The following is a 19,180-nucleotide window of genomic DNA, read 5'->3' on the forward strand; positions in this document are numbered from 1 at the left end:
ATGTCATGATAAAAACGAGGCGAAGTTATAAGACGGCCCGAAGCGGGCTAGCACTTGGGCTTGAAAGAGGCGCTCAATAGTTCTAAGACCATTGCCAAGTAACTTAGTCCAGGACTTCCAGTGAATGACCGTTCGACGAAACCCTGTACCATCAATAATGCTGACAAAACAAGCCCTACCTACCTACCGAGGCAGCTTTAAAATATGTGAAGTATGTATAGCCAGAGGTCAATGTCAACCCGGTGATACCGGGATTTGAATATTGTCCGACATCTTTCCTGGACCATGCTGCAGCACAGCCGCTATGAGAAATCCTCCAGGTGCAACATCTAGACATAAGTCGGTCGGTCGATGGCTCAGGTCTAAATCCAGGCATCTACGTGACACCAAGTCCGGGGAATTAAGGTAGTTGCGTGGGGAATCTGGGTTGCCCACACTCCTCGGGGGAGTATCTGCTCGGGATCGCCCCTAGGATGGTTCTGCACTGCGACCCCTATGTGTTCGTGACCTAAGTAAATGGCCCATGTCCCCGCCCTATATTCTGTTCCCTCAAATATTGGTTCACGAAGCAGCATCTGACCAGGCCGCAGAAAAGAAAAAGAAAAATATTCAAATAAATATTCAAATGAATTGGGTAGATCGCAGAGCTAGTAAGCTAATGCAGATAATTGTTTCGTGTCTCATTCGCTATCTGGTGAAGCTGCAATATCGCGGGTCAGCCGTCGGTTGCCTTCCTTTCTAAGAAAAGTATGCGAGACAAGGGGCCAATCAACCCCTAGACTTTTGACCCTCAGATTAAGCGCCAGACGAGTCACGATTATCCCACGTCCAAGATCGATGTATACTTAATTTAAATAATATCTTAACAATAGGAGTTAAGGTCTGAGCTCTCACCCCCCCGCGCAGGTCGCAGGCTGCTTTGGACCCCAAGCTAACCAACGCATGCCCCATATGCCGGGGCTAGGCTTTCTTGTTTCTTATCTCAACAGGTTCTGGAGTAGAGAGCATGGCACATCACCACCGCCGGATGCGATTGTATTCCCTCGTCTTGCCGGGGTGGAAATTGCGACTTTGGCACAGCGAGGGTCAGACGATGCGCCAAGGCCAGCCCTTCAGCGTACCAAATGGCTCAAGCTAAGCCTTGACGAGAATGTGTCATGCCCAAGAGGTTTGCTCAAGGCATGATGAGCAGGAGAGACATTCTCAAATTGGAAGTCGGCTTCCGCCATGTTTAAGCTCCATCCGTATTAACGACCGCGAAGTCGGAGTAGCTATTTCTATAGTTCGGATGAACCCGTAGGAAAGCTCATAGAGCCGTTTATACCCTGCCGCGTGCATTAACCGTTCTGAATAGCTGCATAGAGCTTTGAATGAAGAGACAAATATCGTCCCGGATCTCGAAAACGGACAGGTCGGATTATCACCGTTAAGCGACAGCCATATTAAATTAGTAGATGCCGAAGCTAGATAAACACAGCGCTCTGAAACCGGTCGGCTTTTACACCGTATCGTAAATTAAATCTGCCTGTCAGCTACACCAACCCGGCGTTATTTCGTTCCTCGCGTGCCTCCGAGATCTTGGCGTACCAGCTAGCCGGCCTACCGTACTCAGGGACCTACTCCGAACGTCATTGGGCCCCTGTCAAGACGTGCGGCATACCACTGTAATAGACAATCACTTTCCTTTCGTGAACTCGTATCCAGCAGGGGGAGCTGTCAAGCTTATTTGCACTGCCGCCAATGGGGAAAGCACTCGTGCATCTCAATGTTTCCCTCGAAAACTGCTAGAAGATGCCCAAACGATGGCACACGACCGCATTCAGCGGGGCACGCCACAACATGTTCAACCCCAACCCTAGGTACCGATAAGCACCATGTATATGCCAATGACCATGAACTTCTTCGAAATAGGAAGCTCGGTGAATGCGAATAGCAACTTCGAAGCCAAGAAGTAGGTATGTTGAGCTACATATAAAGGTCGACGTCGGTCCGTCATGGAATCAACAAGCCCAAGCGTTCCAGGCTCTTCCCGCGCAGCTTCCCTTTCACCATGATCCGATCACTATTGTTGCTCGGTCTCTTGGGCGCATCGCTGCCCGCCCAGGGCCACCCTACCCAGTCTTACAAAGCTGGACTCCGACGCCGAACGGTAGACCTCAACACATACCGTCTCAAGGAGACAGCCCAATATAGCAACAAGGCTGCTACAAGCGCCAACAAGGCCGTGCGTCTTCTCAAGCGCGATTCCTACGTCGACACTGCGACCGCGCTCGTCAAGAAGATTGCTCCTAGCGCTGAGTTCCGCCTAGTCAATGACCACTATGTTGGCACCAACGGCATTGCCCACGTCAACTTCAAGCAGACCGCGCACGGACTGGATATTGACAATGCCGACTTTAACGTTAACGTGAGTGCTAACACCCGTATGCATAGAGATTCTAGTTACTGATACTCATAAGATTGGCGCTGACGGAAGCGTCTTCTCGTTCGGCAACTCCTTTTTCACTGGTGACATTCCTCAAGATAGCCCGTTGACGAAGCGAGACTTCTCCGACCCCATACAGGCCCTGTCAGGCGCCACCAAGCTTCTCGAACTGCCAGTTAAGGGAGACGCCTCTGCTGAGGCCACTGATGGCACCGAGACCTACGTGCTCAAGGGAACTTCCGGCGCCCAGAAGGACCCCGAAGCCCGCCTTGTGTACTTTGTCAAGCCCGACGGTAACCTAGCTCTCACATGGAGAGTAGAGACTGACATTCTTGACAACTGGCTGTTGTCTTACGTCGATGCGAACACCAATGAGGAAATCCACGGCGTTGTCGACTACGTTGCCGAAGCCACATACCTCGTCTAGTAAGTCTAAAAGGATGATAAAAACGCTCCACGCTAACGTTCTGGTAGCCCATGGGGAACCAACGACCCTGACGAGGGTGACCGAGTGGTCGTAACCGACCCGTGGGACCTTGCGACATCCGAGTTCACGTGGCTTTCGGATGGAACGACCAACTACACCACGACTCGCGGAAGTAAGTTATAATCCAAATCAGTTATTATACCGTCCATGTGGGAGTATTCTTACCGGGCTTCCCACACACGGTAAACCTAAAGACCCGGTAGCTAACCTCTCAACAGACAACGGTATTGCCCAGACCAACCCTGACGGTGGATCAGACTACCTCGACAATTATCGCCCAGATAGCGCCGATCTCAAATTCGAGTACAAGTGGGATGCGACCTTGACACCGCCCTCGACCTACGCAGATGCTTCGGTCGCCCAGCTCTTCTACACGGCGAATACGTACCACGACCTGTTGTACGATCTTGGCTTCACTGAGGAGGCCGGTAACTTCGAGACTAACAATGATGGAAAGGGAGGTGAGGGTAATGACTTTGTCATCCTAAACGCGCAAGATGGTTCGGGCACCAACAATGCCAACTTCGCAACTCCCCCAGACGGACAAAACGGCCGTATGAGGATGTACATCTGGACAGAGTCAACCCCCTACAGGGACTGCGCCTTCGAGGCTGGTGTTATCATCCACGAATACACCCATGGCTGTAAGTGACAATTCCTCCTTAGTCCTTACCAACTACATGGTTGGATGTCGTCAATTTCGGCAAACTAACGTTTTCTTTCCCGGGTCAGTGTCCAACCGTCTTACCGGTGGCCCCGCAAACTCGAACTGCCTAAATGCTCTTGAGTCAGGTGGTATGGGTGAGGGTTGGGGTGACTTCTTCGCCACGACCATCCGCCTAAAGGCCGGTGACACCCGTGAGACCGACTACAGCTTGGGCGCTTGGGTCTACAACGACCCCAAGGGTATCCGAAACTACCTATACTCGACCAACCTCACAACCAACCCGTACCAGTACATAACGCTCAACACGTACAACGAGGTGCACGACATTGGTGAGGTCTGGGCCACGATCCTATACGAGGTCCTATGGAACCTCATTGACAAGCATGGCAAGAATGACGACCCCAAGCCCAAGTTTGACGAGAACGGCGTCCCAACCGATGGAAAATACCTCACTCTGAAACTTGTGCTTGACGGCATGGCTCTGTAAGTGCTTTAATTGGCGAATATGAAGACCGAACGCGAAAACTAACATTTTGTTCTTAGTCAACCTTGCAACCCCAACTTCATACAAGCCCGTGATGCCATCATTGATGCTGACAAGGCACTAACTGGTGGTGACAACGTCTGCGAACTGTAAGTTAAATACCACTTTTTCAAGTAAATGTAAATGTATAACTAATACCCCGGGTTTTAGCTGGACTGCCTTTGCTAAGAGAGGTCTCGGTGACGGCGCCGCCTACTCGAGCAGCAACCGCACTGGAAGCAACGACCTCCCCGAGGGAGTATGCTAAGCATCTTATGTGTACCATATAGAAGCCAAGTCGTGTATTAATTCATTAAGGTGCTCTTGTAGTAGTTAATTGCAATATGAAGTAATTTCAAGTTGATGAAACCATGTCTGACCCGCTCCTGATAGTGATGTCGAATGCCTCTGTTCTGTGTCAATTTCTCAATTATTAAATAAAACTGATGAATTTCAGTGAATTAATACGGTAGGAACTGACTATGCATGGATTTTTGAGACCTATTCGAGGGTAGCGAGCAGAGCCAGTCGTTTTAATATCAGCAGTAGTCCATCAAGGTACTCAAATCCCATATGCTTGAGGTCAGCAACTCTTCACACTTCTTAACCAGCTGCCTAAAATAGATAAGAATCATCGTAAAATTGTATTATACGATAAGATATCTCATTGGGTGTTTTTATAGGCGTAAATACTGAAGTCCCCATCTACCTATTAGAGCCTTGGACGCCTACTCGGCAGTGAAGTCATAATACTGAGTGTGCAGGACGTAATCATTCTACTGGGATTTCCTCCCTTCCAAGGTTAGAAGTTACTATAGCTCCTTAAAGAACCTATCCATCTCGTTTCCGACCCAGTTCGACCTCTTAACAATATCTTCAACAGACCAAAGTCCTTCTTCGGTGATATAAGCATGAATGAAGCGAGCGGGTATCCACTCAAAATACACGTTCCTCACATGAACCTTCTTGCAGGATGTCGAAGTACCCTCGGCATCGTTTAAAGCATCTTCAATAATATTGGCCCCTTTAACTCCTCCTCTCCAAGTCCGTACCAATTCGGCAGAGTCGTTTTCCTCTACCTCATGCTCTGCTATAGAGCCTGGGCTTGCTACCTTTTCGGTCTCGCTCAAGATAATCACCTTCGCTTTAGGTGCTACATGTTTCTGGCTTAAGACAAGCGGAAGCGATCCGATTTTCTTCGCACGAAGTTAGTCCCTAGAACTTCATTCTGAAAAATGATAGAAGCGCGAAAGAAAATGGTGGGTTAACTTACATTGCTAACATCGCCAGTAGAGCTAATGCGGTCGGCTCCGAGCACGACAATATCCACGGATTCTGCGGCTAATGCGGAGGAAGCATCCGTGTAAATTGTCACGGTAAAATCTGTTGACTCACTTCCCACTTCGAGTAGTTTCGAGGCTAGAGTCACGCCTTCGTAGAGAGGCCTTGATTCAAGAATGCGAAGGTCAAGCTGGATGCCTAAGTCGGCGGCAGCCTGTAGCAGACAAGCCGAAATAGTAGAGCTAGAAGACAAAGTAAGGACAGCGAGTCTATTCTTAGGCTCTGCATTGTGGGTTACGTTTTGTCGGAGATAGTCGACGAATGTATTACGAATACGTTCGGTTGTCATTTCGCGTTGATTTAGCTGGTCCTCGATGGATTCAATCATTTGTCGTACTTTTTCCGATGGTGATAAGTCTTGGGTGAATATTGCTTCGACTCGATCGAGTGATTTAACCACAGCACTTGTGATTGCCGACCCCATACTTTCGCGTGCTTTGCAAATGTGCCATGCGGCCATTCGCATATTTGCCCACCAAGTATCATCTATGGCATGAGAATCCATCTCTGCGATGAGGTTTTTCAGAGTTAAGACAGCCATCTCAGCTAGTTGCCTTGCCCCGTTTTCATGGTCATTTCGTAGTTGCTGCAAACCCGACGTGAAAGCCTTGCCGGCTTTCGGACCCAGATCATACTCGGGCCACACTCGTCGCAGACTATTTACGAGCTTCGGGACGCCGCCAAACTCGTCCGACTCATTTACATCTAGTGGATTAAACCATCCGAAGCCATCGTGCTCCCAATCGACAGTGATGCCCTCTTCGCCTTTCCCCCCTTCGGACTTATCTTTGAGACGAAATGCAAACGGGTTAATGGTCCATTCGCGACCGATAGATTGGTCAACAAAAGAGTATGGTTTTCCGACGCGGAGTAGTTCGATAGAAGACAGAGTAAGACCTGTCTCTTCGTTGATCTCCCGTAATGCAGTAGCGAAGGGACTGGCGTCGTCCTTCTCGACGCTGCCAGAAATAGGAGCTAATTTATGTTGATAAGTGTTCACTTTCCCGCTGCGTCTAAACAGAGCGACTTGGGCCTGTTTCTCATCCCCGCTTGGCAATTTGAAGAAGAATGAGCCTGCGATAGATCGCTTTTTAAGCGGGCTACTCTTGGCTGGTGTATCGTTTGAAGTCATAGTGCGTTCCCAATGAAGAAAAAGCTTGGTGCGTGATAATATTGAAAATTGCTTCAATAGACATCGAGACGAAGTAGCCAACAAGGCATTGGAAAATACGATGCCATGATACATCCCCAGTTTAAGGGTATATTATGTAGTGGGAGTGATGGCACTGCGTTTGAATTTGATCACGAAAAAATGCACGCCATCAACATGTTACATGTACATGTATAGACGTTAAGGTATACTGTGTACGTGTGTACAGGTAGAGGTGGAGGTACATGATGATACTTACTAGACGATACGGGGCGAAGCTACCTACCGATGACGAAATGTACGTATTTACTCGATAATACGTGATAAATAAACATAAATGCTCTTAATTCACATTACTTTCTTAGCGAAGTTGAGGGTATCCCGAAGTCTCTTTGTAACAATGGTTTGCAGTACATGTATGTCTCACATAATAAACAGTATGGCATGATAATACTTGATTTTATTTTTACTTGCTTTTATAAATGCTGTCGCTTTTATTCGCCCTTATAAATCCCTAGATACTTGATAAATCATATAACAATGCCAATGTGGAAACCAATGCCGCCCAGAAATGCCAATCCTTTTTTTCCGGCTCCAATAATTACAAAAATATAAGAAAAATGCTACTTCAAACTCCGTGTACTACGCGCATCCGCTCAAGAAACTCCGACCCGGTACTTAGACGGAGTAATTATTTCATACGTTTTGGTCACCTTTTTTACCATTTGTATCTGCCTTATCAAATCCGGCGTGTGGCCTGTTTCGCAGTGCATTTCGGATTGCTGTCTCCGGTCGCTGTACCCACACACTGTAGCCCGACTCGCTGTGAGGGAACATAACTTTGTTCTTGGGGTTCTCAACCCATTCGGAACTGCGTGGCTTCCGGCGAGCGGCAATCGTTTCCATGTCTTGTACGATGTGCTGGCAGAATAGATCTAGAGGCAAGTCGTTGACGTCGTTTCCGAACGGATCCTCGATTTCATGTCCGATGAAGAAGATACCCAGAATAATGTAAGACGCGGCGATAGTAGCCGGAATCGTGATCCACTCGAGCTCGATGAGCAATTGGAATGGGAGGAGGAACACGTAGATCCAGGTAATCTGCGAAATAGCGATAGCGTACGCGATCGGGAGTGGCGTGTTAAGAACACGCTCCGTGTTAACCAGGACATCGTTCAGCGATTGAAGGTTATTGTCTGGTGGAACACATTAGCAAGGTATACTACCTCTCTTAGAATCCCAGTTGACTTACAAGCAGCGGTTTGTTGCATCGGAACGGGCAATTGTCCATTAAGAGCGAGCTCATCCACGTATGCAGTCAGATAACAGAGGATCTCCAGAGGAAGATTGCCAAGAGGAGTTTGGGCTTTCTTCATCAACTTCCGAGGATTCGATGCAGCGAATGATAAACCAAGGTTCGACCCGACCGCCTTGAACAAGCCCGCCCTTGGTCTTACTGTGTTTTCGTCCGTAGCTGATTTGGCGAAAGTGTCGAGATGCTCGACCAAGTCTACAAGGTCGTCATAATACGTATACGGTTCGAATCGAAGCTTGTGCTTTAAGCTAACAGCGAATGCCACCACTAGATTCATGGCAGTTCTAGGCACAATTAGAAGACTAGGCGCAGTGCTCAACGATGTGGAAGGAGACTTACAATTTTCCTAGTAGATCCTTCTTCCCAGAGCCCTCGCGCTCTACGACGTGCAACCAAAAAACTCGACCGAGTCCTTGGCAGGTGAACATCAACTGACCCCAAAGCTTCCTGCCTTCCGCGTATCGCTCATATGCTGACGAGCTACGGAAAGACAAACCCAAACCCACGACGAAACCGGTAACGGTAAGGAGGATAGAGCTAATTCCGAGGGGTTTGACCTTCATGGAAATTACGGTTATAAGAGTTGCCCAAGCAGCGACGGCGAGAAGCGGGATAATCATCTTCGGCAAGATGCTACCATGTAGCTGCATGAAGAGAGGCCATTTTGAGTGCTTGGAAATATCGCGAGGTCCCGACTAGACGAGAGAAAAGTGTTAGCGATTGTGAAAAATCAGCGAAACTAGGTTTCTCGCATACGAAGTAGTCGTCGATGTCAATGCTTGTGTTTCTTCGACTGAAAGGATTAGGAGTCGTCGTATGTCGTTGCGGGGACATAGGGTACGGTTCTTCTTGGACGGTGTGCGGGCTCTTTTGTTGGTCGTTGGGAATATGGAGCGCAGGTATCCCTTCTGTGACGCCGCCGTCTTCTGACATCTTGAGGTATGCTTAGGTAGGAAATGAGGGCACCTGGGCAAGTATGGATATAGATCGCAAGTGGAGGATATGATCGACAAAATCTAGTATTGCGTAATTCTTCGAGTTCAGTACTAGGTAGGTAATCTACAAGAAACGGGTAGTCTGTGCTTCGGTGATTTATTATGTATCAAAGTTATGAATTGGAACCTGCCCAAGTAAAAAAAGAAAGCCTAAGGAGAGCACCTAGTTGGATGAGGGTTCAGGAGAATTAAGAGTTGAAGGGAGAATAAAGCACGACGACGACGCGGAAACCTGGAATATCTCCCTGTCGAACCCACTCTTCTGCAAATTAACAAGATGGCGAGACATCACGGCTTTTAAGTATTCGGTTCTGCATCAGGCTCTGCCCAAAACTCAGCTTTCGTCAAAGCTTAGGTGCAGGGCAATACACGTTGCTATCCCCTGTAGTCATCCTGTCTTGTCAGGGTTCTTGATGTATTTTCTCGGTCTAGCCAGCACTATGGTGGAGTCAATTGAAACGGGGAGATGTATTCAAGGGGGGCCAATTAGAGGGGAATTCGTAGATTAACGGACGAATGAGATGTCACCAGCTAACGTGGACTTTTAAAGAATTCTTAGAATACGACCTTGGCAACTTCAGGGGGATCTAAGTCTAGGGGTGTTGGGCTTTCTGTATCATGGGAGTAGTATTTTGTTAATCCCGTTCTGCAGGTTCAGCCCTGCGTCCGATGAGTTTCAAAGAGACATGAAGAAGTACCTCTATGAAATTAGAAGTGCGCCTCAAGACTAGAAGAGGCTCTTTGGGAGGAATCGTGGAGGATCGTCTTGTTCCTTTTCGAAGGCAATTCCGGGAATGTCAATGTTGCGACTCCACATTGGCTGATGAAATAATCCTAGTCAGCACTTAAATAGTCATCGGTCATCTGAAACGGTCCAGAGCTTCTATTAAAGGAAGGAATTTCTACATCAGCGTGGATACCTACTTCAGCCGGCTTGGTACGTACCGTTATGTTACCTTTGAAAGTGCAAATATGGCTTATAATAAGCTACATGTACCTAATTAGTGGCTGAATTTATCTGCAGGAATAAGGAGATACTGGTGTAGGCCTTGAGAGCTAACGCGTGTAAGCCACCATATTTGCTATAGTATAATGATTTCTTATTTTATTTCTATCTTTTTTTCTCCCTCCATAACACAACGCCATATTAATATTCTTTGAAAATATACCTATTGGTGGCCTTACGGGGTTGAGATTACGTACATGAAGGTAACGTATGACAAACAGATACGTACCTAGGTAGGTAGGCAAAATACACTGAAACTATAAGACGTTCATTAAATGCCTGTGTACCCCCTCACAAGTTAGGTACTTGGGTAGGCTATAGGCGGATCAAGCATCTTATTGGATTATGACTTAATATATAGTTTATATACCAGTCCTAGGTGAGGCTACCTAATTCATATACCTAGTTTCTTCTCTTCAATACACACCGACTCATGATGATTCATAAACTCCCTAAAAATGCTTATAAATTGATCGAGCATACAATACTCGAACAATGTCATGACTTATCATGACTCCGAACTTAAGTATATCATACATCCCAAACCCGACTTTACTTCGTTATGAACAGTTTCTGTAATGCGCAGCCGCTCCGCTATGTATATGTATGCATCATATCCATTGTTTAAATATGCTCCCCACAAACTCCATAAATGATCAAAAAAAGCCTCTACGAGCCTGGTATCCTCCTAATCTGTAGTTTGATGATGATGATAATGCATGAAATCAAAGAGTGAGAAAAGAAAAGAAATGAATCCAAGAGACGATGACTACCGGACAACCGAATAGACTTCTCGGTCCTTCTTCTTTTTGAATAATGCCTTCAGCATATTGTCCTTTTTCGGGCGGAGCACGACGTTGATGGAGTTTTCCCGGTCACTACGACCATCTTCAATCGCCTTCAACTCGACCTTCTCGGAACGTTTAGTCTTGGAGGTGCGTTCCGTTCTATCGCTTCGAGTACTCCGATGGCTTCGATGACTGCGGTGGCTACCCGCCTCGCTGGCGTTATCTGTTTCCTTGTGACCGCCGTTGCTCTCGTTCTCGGGAGTGGGTTTGTGTGATTTGTGCGACTTGCTTGTCTTGGTGGTTTTACTTGTTTTGTTGGTTTTCGTTGTCCGATGCGTTTTGCTCGTGCGAACACTACGCGCATCGTCACCGCCATACTGACCACGGATTGCGCGGTCAGCTTCGGGGCTGATGAGTTCTAGATCGGCTTGCGCATCTTCTCCAAAAGGTACAATGCCGCGGCGCCAATTCTCGATACCGCTGAGCTCCTCCTCGATAACTAGAGCTTCATCAAAGCCTGCGCTTATTTCGGACTCTGGGTACGGAGCTCGAACGGCATCGCCAAGTTCAGGTTGGTGTGCCGCAAAGGCCATTGGAGCAACCGCGTTGGCCTCGGCCTCCTTGACCTCTTGGATGCGTTTAACGATTTTCCAACCACCAAACATGACCACCGTGACTCCGACTGTCACACCCGCCGCGATTAAGAATTGGGGGCTTGCTAAAAGAGCAAAAATTGCGGGGCTTCCACCCTTGATGACGGCAAGGAAAGACGGCGACATCTTTCCGAGTAGAGCGGATAGTTCAGCAAGCGTGAGGGCGACAGCAGCAGCGGCATCTGGATTTCCCTGTAAATGTTGGATAATATGTGTTGCGGTATGATGCAAGCATTGCGTCTCCGTCAATAGTTGCTCGATTTTCTCCATCAGATTCATTGCTTTGCGCTCCTTCTGTTCCGCCTTGTAGGCCGGGTCTAAATCAACCCTCTCTGCTAAATCAGGCGGAACATTCCCGTATGCCAAATCCTCATCTATGTCTTTTTTCTTATCTCCCAGGGCTGGGTCCGAAATCGATCGAGGCACAGGCATGTTGTGCATCGGGGGTTCGTCAACATAGATAGGCGCTTGAGCAAGAGTTGGGCGGCTCAGGGCCATGTCTCGAGGGGCGGTTTCGGCATACGGGGACTGGTACGCTACTGGAGGTCGCGAAGGAGCCGTAGATGACACTTCTGTAAGAGTCTTAAGGTTGCGCTCCGTCAAGGCTGGTCTTGTTTGAGAGGCGGATCGGTGCTTGGAAGCTCCACTGTACTTCGAACGATAACTTCTTCGGGATGTGGCCTGAGAGGCGGCATCGTCGTGAGACGCTCGCCGGCCGTATTCGACGCCATCGTAGTACCGTGGTACGGTCGGTATGTCGAAGGTGTCACTGCGTCTGACGGCGCGTTCGGCCTTAATAGACGCCTTCTTTTCTTGGTAAGAGGCCTTGGCCTCTTTCAATATGTTGATTATATGTCTTCCCTGTCGAGGAGATAACTGTTAGGTTATGCGCATCCAAAGAGTTTTGCTTGGAGTTGGATGCAAGTAGCTATCATGCTGTCATGACAAAAAGAGAGAATTTCTGCGGGACTTATGTGGAGATATACCCGTAGTGTAGATGTAGTGTGCTGGTAATAGCTGTGATAGCAATAGATAGCTCTAAGCTAGAAGTGCAAAAATAAAAGAACAATGGGGAAAAAAAAAAGACAGATGGCTATAACTTACATTGCTGATTATCTTCCCCGACGAATTTACGATAGTAACAACTTCCACGGGCATTGTAGCTGTGCTTGCCCTCCCACACGCAATGTTGAGAGTGAAAAGGACAATGAAGAAGAGGAGTTAATTGTTCGAGCTGGATTACTTATGAAGTGGCGGAAAAAGACGAGGCGGGAGTACAACCGACTAGCTGGCCAGCACGGTCATTTGCCTGTTCGGACAATACGCGGCGGTGAAGGGATCGCTCAGCATTGACGGGGCAGATAAAGTGGAAATAGGAGGTCCTACGTTGACAAGTTCGATGGCACTTATCATGCGGAATAACGGTTTTATCTATTGACCTCCCTTGAATACACTACCTTCATATGAGGAAGCCGACGAACCGAACAATATAAAAAAGACCTGAAGAGGAGATGGGAAAGCGACCTTAGTTTGGCCAAAAATCCACACAAGGGCCAACAGCGCATCCGAGCCATCGGTCTCGAGGCAAGTCAGTAATGATTGGCTGGGTAAGGGGGTAGATCAGGCGTGCTTGCAGCGCTTCCAACTGCACCACGTTTCTGACGACACCTGCTAATGACCGAGGCGCACGAAGGGTCAAACGAGATCAATATGCAATATGATGTTATACTTTTCATTCATAGACCCGGTTTAATCTCCATTATACTGCATTTTGTGCAAACGAGATGGCGTACCGTATGCGGCCGCTTTCGCAATCCCAATGGCTTGGATCTGAATGTGCAGTTTGGAGGCCGCCTAGAAAACCGGAAGGGGAAAAAAACATACGTAGAAAACCAGGAAAAAAAAACAACAACACGACTGGACCGGGAATTCCCCAGTTGAGAAGGGGTTCAGAGACCACAGACCAACTTATGCATGGAAGCGCCAAATTGCAATTGACCGGATTTCAGGGACCGTCCGGACCAGTCGCAAGGCAGTGTACTCAGCGCTCGCCTCATTACTACGTAGCTTAGGAGGCGGGTGAATAGCTGCTGATCGCGGGCAGAAGAGGCCGAACGGCGCCGTCAATCAAGGGAATCGGGCAGCGTTGATTTGCTTGGCTTCTGCGAATAAGCAATCCGACGAAGAAAATACAGGCCATGAATGGAGACAAGTGGCGGCTATCGTGACCGCCCAATCGTTCAATCAAGCCAACGATTCCCACCCCGGCGGGGACAGGTCAGACCCTAGTGTCGTAGTACGCTAAGTACTTAGGGGGCTAAGGAGTGAGGAGGATCGTGAAGGTGGCGGCTCTAACGGGAGATGCCCGCGAAAAAGAGCTAGAACTAGGGCCAGACCCTCTTGGTATAGGAATTAATAAGTATATAATGTAGTATGTTACCGCCTAGTAGGTACATTTCCACATGTCCTGACCATTGTCGGAATTTTAATGGCAATTAATCCTATTGATTGCCTGTCGTATGGTATTTTGCGACAGAGAGACCCTCTTTCTCTCCTTCTCTCCTCCCTCTCTCTTTGTCTATCACCCACCGCCACGATGATCCTATGTTTTGGAGTTGGTCGATCCCCAGGTACGTCAGTACCTTAAATTCCACATTCTGTGTTCTAGTCACAGCATTTACGCCTCGTGAATCCAGCAGAACCTGCTGTATGGTGAACGTGTATATACGTAAGAGACCCGTGCTTGTTTCAAATGCTGCAAAATGTTGTAATGATGCGTGCCTGACTTACATGTAAGCTACACCTACATACATTACGTTCTATATTGGGCGAGCATCTCAGTTGGAGAGAGAGATCTTGTCTGGGGAATTTGGGGAATTTCGAGCTCGTGCGACCCGTTCGGACCACTGTACCATCTCCAGCTTGACTCCCGGGTGCAAGTATCAATGCCTAATGGAGATGCAGTAACAGAATTTGGTAGGCAATAAGCACCGAATTCGTCTACTTTGCTATCGAATCAAGGAATCATTGAGCAATCATAAAACGTAACATTACACAAACGGAAATTGTATAATCTGGCGAATGAAATATAAGCCCTCTGTCCCTTGTGAAAAAAAAAAAAGAATCCTAGCTGGACCCGCTAAAGCATAGATGCGGTGTATCGGAAGCCTCACTGTTGTCACGATAGTTCAACACAGTACATGCAAATGGTTGAAAATATCATCATTAAGCATTAATCTCTAATTAATGAATGGTAAGATACGCCCGTAACCCCTTATACGTACCCATATACCTAGACCGAATGAACCCATACCTAGCGCTCTGAATGCTTTCCTATCCCATTTTCCATGATCCCAGTATTTATCTAACCTATGCACAAATTGTTCACATTTGACGGAATAAACTACCCTCTCTTCTTGCCTGAGTCCTCAACTGTCGCACATCACCCTCCAATCCGAAGCCGTACCGCACATCTCCGCTGTCCCATACAGGTACTCTTTCGGGGTATCTCGTGTCATCCTGCACAACTCCGAGACCGCTCGCTCTATGGACAATTCCATAGCCAACCTTGAGATTCTTCAAGTCCGAAGGAAGATCGCCTTTGTCATCCGCTGCAACCCACCCAAGCTTTTCTAACGATGGTCCTCGAGTCGCTGCTACTATACTCGAAAAACGAGTAGTACGAAGCACTCCTTCATTTTCTAATACTGCCATGGTACCAAATGCTACACCTATTATTGCCAATAGAATAGCAATGCTATAGACGATCCATAAGTCCCGTACGTGGTATGCGTACCTATTTTCTAACCGAGATCGCATGCATGGGTATTTGGTGGTTTCGTCTCCAGCAACTGTCCCCGATGAAGCATTCGGTTTCGCCGCCCAGACGACGCTCACGAATTGCTGGTTGGAAAATAACGAAAGTATCATATCTTCGTAAAAGTCTTGTACCAAATCCACGAGATTCGGATATGCGAAATAATCTTGCCTTAGATTCAACAGTTTCGTTTGATCCGCCTTGGTGTTTTCTATTGGGTTGTCAAGTTGATGCGAATCTATTGTGCCGTTCACGAAGTCCCGCAATTGTATACCCATCGAATGAAATGCTGCTACCCGTCGATAATTATGGAGGTCTCTTGGATAGACATAATTGCTCTTCGGGGTTGCTGTAGTGTTGTCATTTGTACCATCGTTCGCGTCCTTGCCCTGGATCCAGGTGGTGCTAGTGAAAATGTCAGTATCGCAGGGTCATACGAATTCCCCTCAACTAAGCCGCACTATGATGAAGTACTTACTCTATGATAGGGTGTAAGAAGTCGCGTTTTGTCACGTTCGTTATCTGTTGACCTCCAGTCCAATTGAACAAAACGGTATAATCAGCCTCATAGTGCTCGCACCCGACTACCTTAGGAATAAAGGCATCATTCCAACCCGACGCCGACTTATTTACAGGCGGTGTGTCATTCGGGTACTTTCTTACGGCGTAGGCTATCCAAATAACAGGTTCTGTACGGAATGCTCCCAAAGTCTCGGGAAACGGGGGCTTAGTACTTGGTATACCGCTGCCCCCGGTATCTTTCATCTGCTGATTGGAATAGTCGCCGCCGCCAGTATAGGCATAATAACTATAATCACCTTTAGGAATGATGAGATCAGTGGTAAAGCCATTGGGAGGTTGTTGGTTGCCAAGAGGCTTGACTGCTGAGCCAACACCACTCGCCAGCTCTGAACATTTGTAAGCTGGCGCTGTGAAGTTGATGGTATATGTGCAATTCCAACCGGAACCACAGACGTCTATATTGCCACTAGTCTTACTGACGGCTTGCCCTGAGTAGGCTGCCTGAGTTGCAACGCGATATAAAGGGTTGGTGGGTGCAGTATAATAATCGAACCAGTCTGGCGAGCTGGTATCCAGAGACGTCGTGTTCCAAAGTGACATGGACAAACCATACCAGCCATCGATTTTGGTAGGGGTTCTCCATTCCTTCAAGCAAGTTAGCCGCCATTACCAGATATACCAACCAAAAAAAGCGAATAATTACCTCTAGTTCGTCTCGTGTAAAGTTCAAAGTTCGGATACCGGGACATGTGGTGTTATCAACTTGTAAAGTTGGTTCGACGGTAAGAGTATTACTCGTCAGTATAATTACTATGGGAGTTAACCAGACGAACGCCGCTAAGAACACGGCGATCTTGGCTCGTTTGAAGATTTCAACATTGAGCAAAGCTGACACATCCTCTGTTGCAGCGAAAAGGGAATCTAGAGCAGCCACACTTAGAAACTTATTCCTAACGGTAACCCATATCCGCTGCCTAAAAGCAACTACCGCGGAGGCTACAAGACCGGCTTTTGCTGCGAACGCCAATACCGTACCGTATCGGAGCATAGCAATTTGGTCCTTCGCGGGCTTCCCGCTTAGGGTATTGTAAAAAATATGATGGCCAATGGCGCAAGCTACACCAAAGAAGAAGGCCACGTACATAAACCATGCAGGCCGCCAATGCCACCACTTTCTAGGTTGCACAACGGCCGTGTAAGGAGGCGGCGTTCGCGGACTCCTCCATGCTGTCGTACTTGGCGTGTTCAAGAGTTTTGCGCCGGAGTCCGTGCGGCTATGCCGAAAGCGCTCTCGTGGTGAAAACATCGGTTGCGAGGACCCAGCAGGAGATTGATAGTCCATAGGGACATCTTCAAACTGCATCGGAGCCGGCTTGGATTTCGGGATATGAGTCGAAGGAGCTCGCGAGTTTGGGACGCTATCGGGTCTATGGTAAACTTGGGAAAACTCCGAAATCATCTGTGGTGACGCTGTAAGAGACCGAGCGCCCAAGTCGCTATCGTCAATCCAATTCGTTACCGGTGTCGTCGTCGTCGAAGAACCAGCCGTTCCGAATGTTCCCATGATGGGAAGACGTTGCTGCGATTCAGGCGACACAGAGGTAGGTCGGGTGAAGCCGGGGGTATCGTTGCCTTGAGACTTAGAACTGAGAGAAATGTCGTCGCTACCAATACGACGGTGAATAGACATTGTTGGCGATGAGGCTAATTTCCTCGGTATTGACTGCTGGCTCAGTCGAGATTGGATCGAAGGCCGACTAGTCAACCCGCCAGAGTCGGCCATTTCAACATCTAAAATTCCAGTGAGAGCCACAACGTAAATCAAACTTCCATTGAAGTTCGAGTTCGAAAAAGTAAAAAAGTAACCGGCAGGGTAGCTTAGCTACCGCCTATCATTAATTACCAGGATGTGGAAAGACATGAAATAAGACCAAAGGGGTTTATCGGGAGTCCTACACACGGGCCGCCCCCCACAAGTATGACCGGAACCTGAATACTTCAATGATCGGACAACAGATACGAGCGTGGTGAAAGAATCAGCACGAAGTGGACGAGTGCGTGTATAAGACCGGAGAGAAGGAAAAAGAAAAAAGAACTCAGGTATTATTCGGTAGCAATTGTAATGCCGTGTGGATGTTACATGACGAAAGACCACACAAACAACTTCACATCGGGTGGCAAACCTCCCCGTATTTCACTTGGTTTACTATAAATCCAGAACATAGAAGACCCAGTCTGTTGAAGACCGGATGAGATGAAATCCTTTCCATGGCCGACCACAGCTAGAATATGTATTGTCACACAAAACCAGCCCTACGATGTATTTTCGCCCCCAAGTCTGCCAATCGAGTCGTTTCGACAAAAAACCAACTCGAATGCCAAGACAGAAGGAATACCCTAAATTCTGAGAGGCTTCGATACGGTGAGATTTCTGCAATGGTAACTCGGTGCGGCTGAAAGACAAGTGAATTTCCTACTCGTCGATCACAACAAACAGTTACCGTAAAAATCCATATTTGCCAGCCCCTAGCCAATCTAGTCGTAGCCACGTTCATAAGCATCCACCCTTGGCAAGGTTAAGTAAGCAGCAGTTAGCAGGTGGATTGCGTGTGCTTATCCACCTCATCACTAGGTGGTTCGAGGCAATAGGCTATTAATACGACCAAGGCAAACACGATAACGAATTGTAACCAAGGACGCTTGCTATAATTGTTTTGCTGTATCTCCCCTTACACTTAACAGGGAGAGCAGGAGAGGACATTAAGTTCTTACCTAGGTACATAGCCTATGAACCCGGAGAAAAGCGAGATAGATCTAACACGTTATAGATGGAAAGCATTACCAAGCAGTGGTGTATATACCTAGGTAGAAGCCAACTTACTCTAGGGCTTCCGTATTTGCTACAGGCCATGCCAGTTCATAATAGAACCGATATGTGACAGATATTCTCGTCCCGCATAGTGCTATATAACAATGCCTACCTAATATGCCGCCTTCGCTCTGACAGGAACTGCAGTTTGAGCATCTCGGTCCCGGAGGTGCGTATAGCAATATATGTGGGTCGGGTTAGGTGAGAATAGGGCCAAATAGTAACATTTCTAGGCTCTAACAAAGCAATACAACATTGGTGGCACAAAGGGTTCTATATTTATCATCACTTGAAGTATTATGTATGTAGTATGCTGCCATTGTGACGTGAGCCCGGAAATGGGCAGATTTAGGCCATCATTTACCGTAGTATTTGGACCCATAGCTTTCAAATAACATGCAAGTCCCGGTGAGACAGATGCTTTAGCGTCCGCCGGGAGACCCCACGGGGTCGTAAAAGAGAAAGAAAAAAAGGGCTGGAAGCTTACCTATGCCTATCAGCTCATATATCTCAGATATCCCATATAGGGCCACATGCCACTTAGCTATATGAAGAAGCCTACATCTGTAAATCGAATTGGTTTTATAAATTGACATTTCTATTTCGGCTTATTGGGGTATCA

At 47.5% G+C, this 19,180-nt stretch overlaps 6 protein-coding genes across 6 annotated transcripts; 2 read left to right on the plus strand and 4 right to left on the minus strand.

The window, feature by feature from the left end:
• Positions 1-2,050: 2,050 nt before the first annotated feature.
• On the plus strand, positions 2,051-4,370 carry F4822DRAFT_437559 (elastinolytic metallo proteinase Mep; the record flags this gene model as incomplete). Its single annotated transcript, XM_051462427.1, has 7 exons — positions 2,051-2,407; positions 2,460-2,851; positions 2,900-3,024; positions 3,131-3,556; positions 3,645-4,062; positions 4,123-4,212; positions 4,274-4,370. 7 exons carry the CDS (start codon positions 2,051-2,053, stop codon positions 4,368-4,370), a joined length of 1,905 nt encoding a protein of 634 aa, XP_051312884.1.
• Positions 4,371-4,914: 544 nt separating this feature from the next.
• Positions 4,915-6,575, minus strand: F4822DRAFT_429872 (nagb/rpia/CoA transferase-like protein; the record flags this gene model as incomplete). The annotated part of the gene is made up of 2 exons (XM_051461174.1): positions 4,915-5,298; positions 5,376-6,575. 2 exons carry the CDS (start codon positions 6,573-6,575, stop codon positions 4,915-4,917), a joined length of 1,584 nt encoding a protein of 527 aa, XP_051312885.1.
• A 714-nt stretch (positions 6,576-7,289) lies between these two features.
• On the minus strand, positions 7,290-8,841 carry F4822DRAFT_429873 (UPF0187-domain-containing protein; the record flags this gene model as incomplete). The annotated part of the gene is made up of 4 exons (XM_051461175.1): positions 7,290-7,789; positions 7,846-8,192; positions 8,248-8,603; positions 8,665-8,841. 4 exons carry the CDS (start codon positions 8,839-8,841, stop codon positions 7,290-7,292), a joined length of 1,380 nt encoding a protein of 459 aa, XP_051312886.1.
• Positions 8,842-10,371: 1,530 nt separating this feature from the next.
• On the minus strand, positions 10,372-12,821 carry F4822DRAFT_274311 (uncharacterized protein). Its single transcript, XM_051454765.1, has 2 exons — positions 12,455-12,821; positions 10,372-12,211 (listed from the first exon to the last, which is right to left on the minus strand). The coding sequence occupies exons 1-2, from the start codon at positions 12,506-12,508 to the stop codon at positions 10,679-10,681; spliced, it is 1,587 nt and encodes a 528-aa protein (XP_051312887.1). The 5' UTR covers positions 12,509-12,821; the 3' UTR covers positions 10,372-10,678.
• Positions 12,822-13,813: 992 nt separating this feature from the next.
• F4822DRAFT_405489 (uncharacterized protein) lies at positions 13,814-14,453 on the plus strand. The gene is made up of 2 exons (XM_051458301.1): positions 13,814-14,078; positions 14,148-14,453. The coding sequence occupies exons 1-2, from the start codon at positions 13,955-13,957 to the stop codon at positions 14,315-14,317; spliced, it is 294 nt and encodes a 97-aa protein (XP_051312888.1). The 5' UTR covers positions 13,814-13,954; the 3' UTR covers positions 14,318-14,453.
• Positions 14,454-14,557: 104 nt separating this feature from the next.
• F4822DRAFT_405493 (uncharacterized protein) lies at positions 14,558-18,136 on the minus strand. Its single transcript, XM_051458302.1, has 3 exons — positions 16,393-18,136; positions 15,646-16,334; positions 14,558-15,572 (listed from the first exon to the last, which is right to left on the minus strand). Exons 1-3 carry the CDS (start codon positions 17,470-17,472, stop codon positions 14,735-14,737), a joined length of 2,607 nt encoding a protein of 868 aa, XP_051312889.1. The 5' UTR covers positions 17,473-18,136; the 3' UTR covers positions 14,558-14,734.
• Between the last annotated feature and the right edge of the window lie 1,044 nt (positions 18,137-19,180).

Source organism: Hypoxylon trugodes (assembly GCF_022578975.1).
Source record: "Hypoxylon trugodes strain CBS 135444 unplaced genomic scaffold F4822scaffold_6, whole genome shotgun sequence".
Taxonomy (NCBI): Eukaryota; Fungi; Ascomycota; class Sordariomycetes; order Xylariales; family Hypoxylaceae; genus Hypoxylon; species Hypoxylon trugodes.

Excerpts from the sequence above, each read along its gene's own strand:
- F4822DRAFT_274311 (XM_051454765.1), bottom strand. The coding sequence starts at position 12,508 with ATGCCCGTGGAAGTTGTTACTATCGTAAATTCGTCGGGGAAGATAATC. Across the intron at positions 12,212-12,454 it reads CGGGGAAGATAATCAGCAAT|GGAAGACATATAATCAACAT; the intron begins GTAAGTTATAGC and ends TCTCCTCGACAG.
- F4822DRAFT_405489 (XM_051458301.1), top strand. The coding sequence starts at position 13,955 with ATGTTTTGGAGTTGGTCGATCCCCAGGTACGTCAGTACCTTAAATTCC. Across the intron at positions 14,079-14,147 it reads TATGGTGAACGTGTATATAC|CTACACCTACATACATTACG; the intron begins GTAAGAGACCCG and ends CTTACATGTAAG.
- F4822DRAFT_405493 (XM_051458302.1), bottom strand. The coding sequence starts at position 17,472 with ATGGCCGACTCTGGCGGGTTGACTAGTCGGCCTTCGATCCAATCTCGA. Across the intron at positions 16,335-16,392 it reads TTACACGAGACGAACTAGAG|GAATGGAGAACCCCTACCAA; the intron begins GTAATTATTCGC and ends ACTTGCTTGAAG. Across the intron at positions 15,573-15,645 it reads TTCTTACACCCTATCATAGA|CACCACCTGGATCCAGGGCA; the intron begins GTAAGTACTTCA and ends CATTTTCACTAG.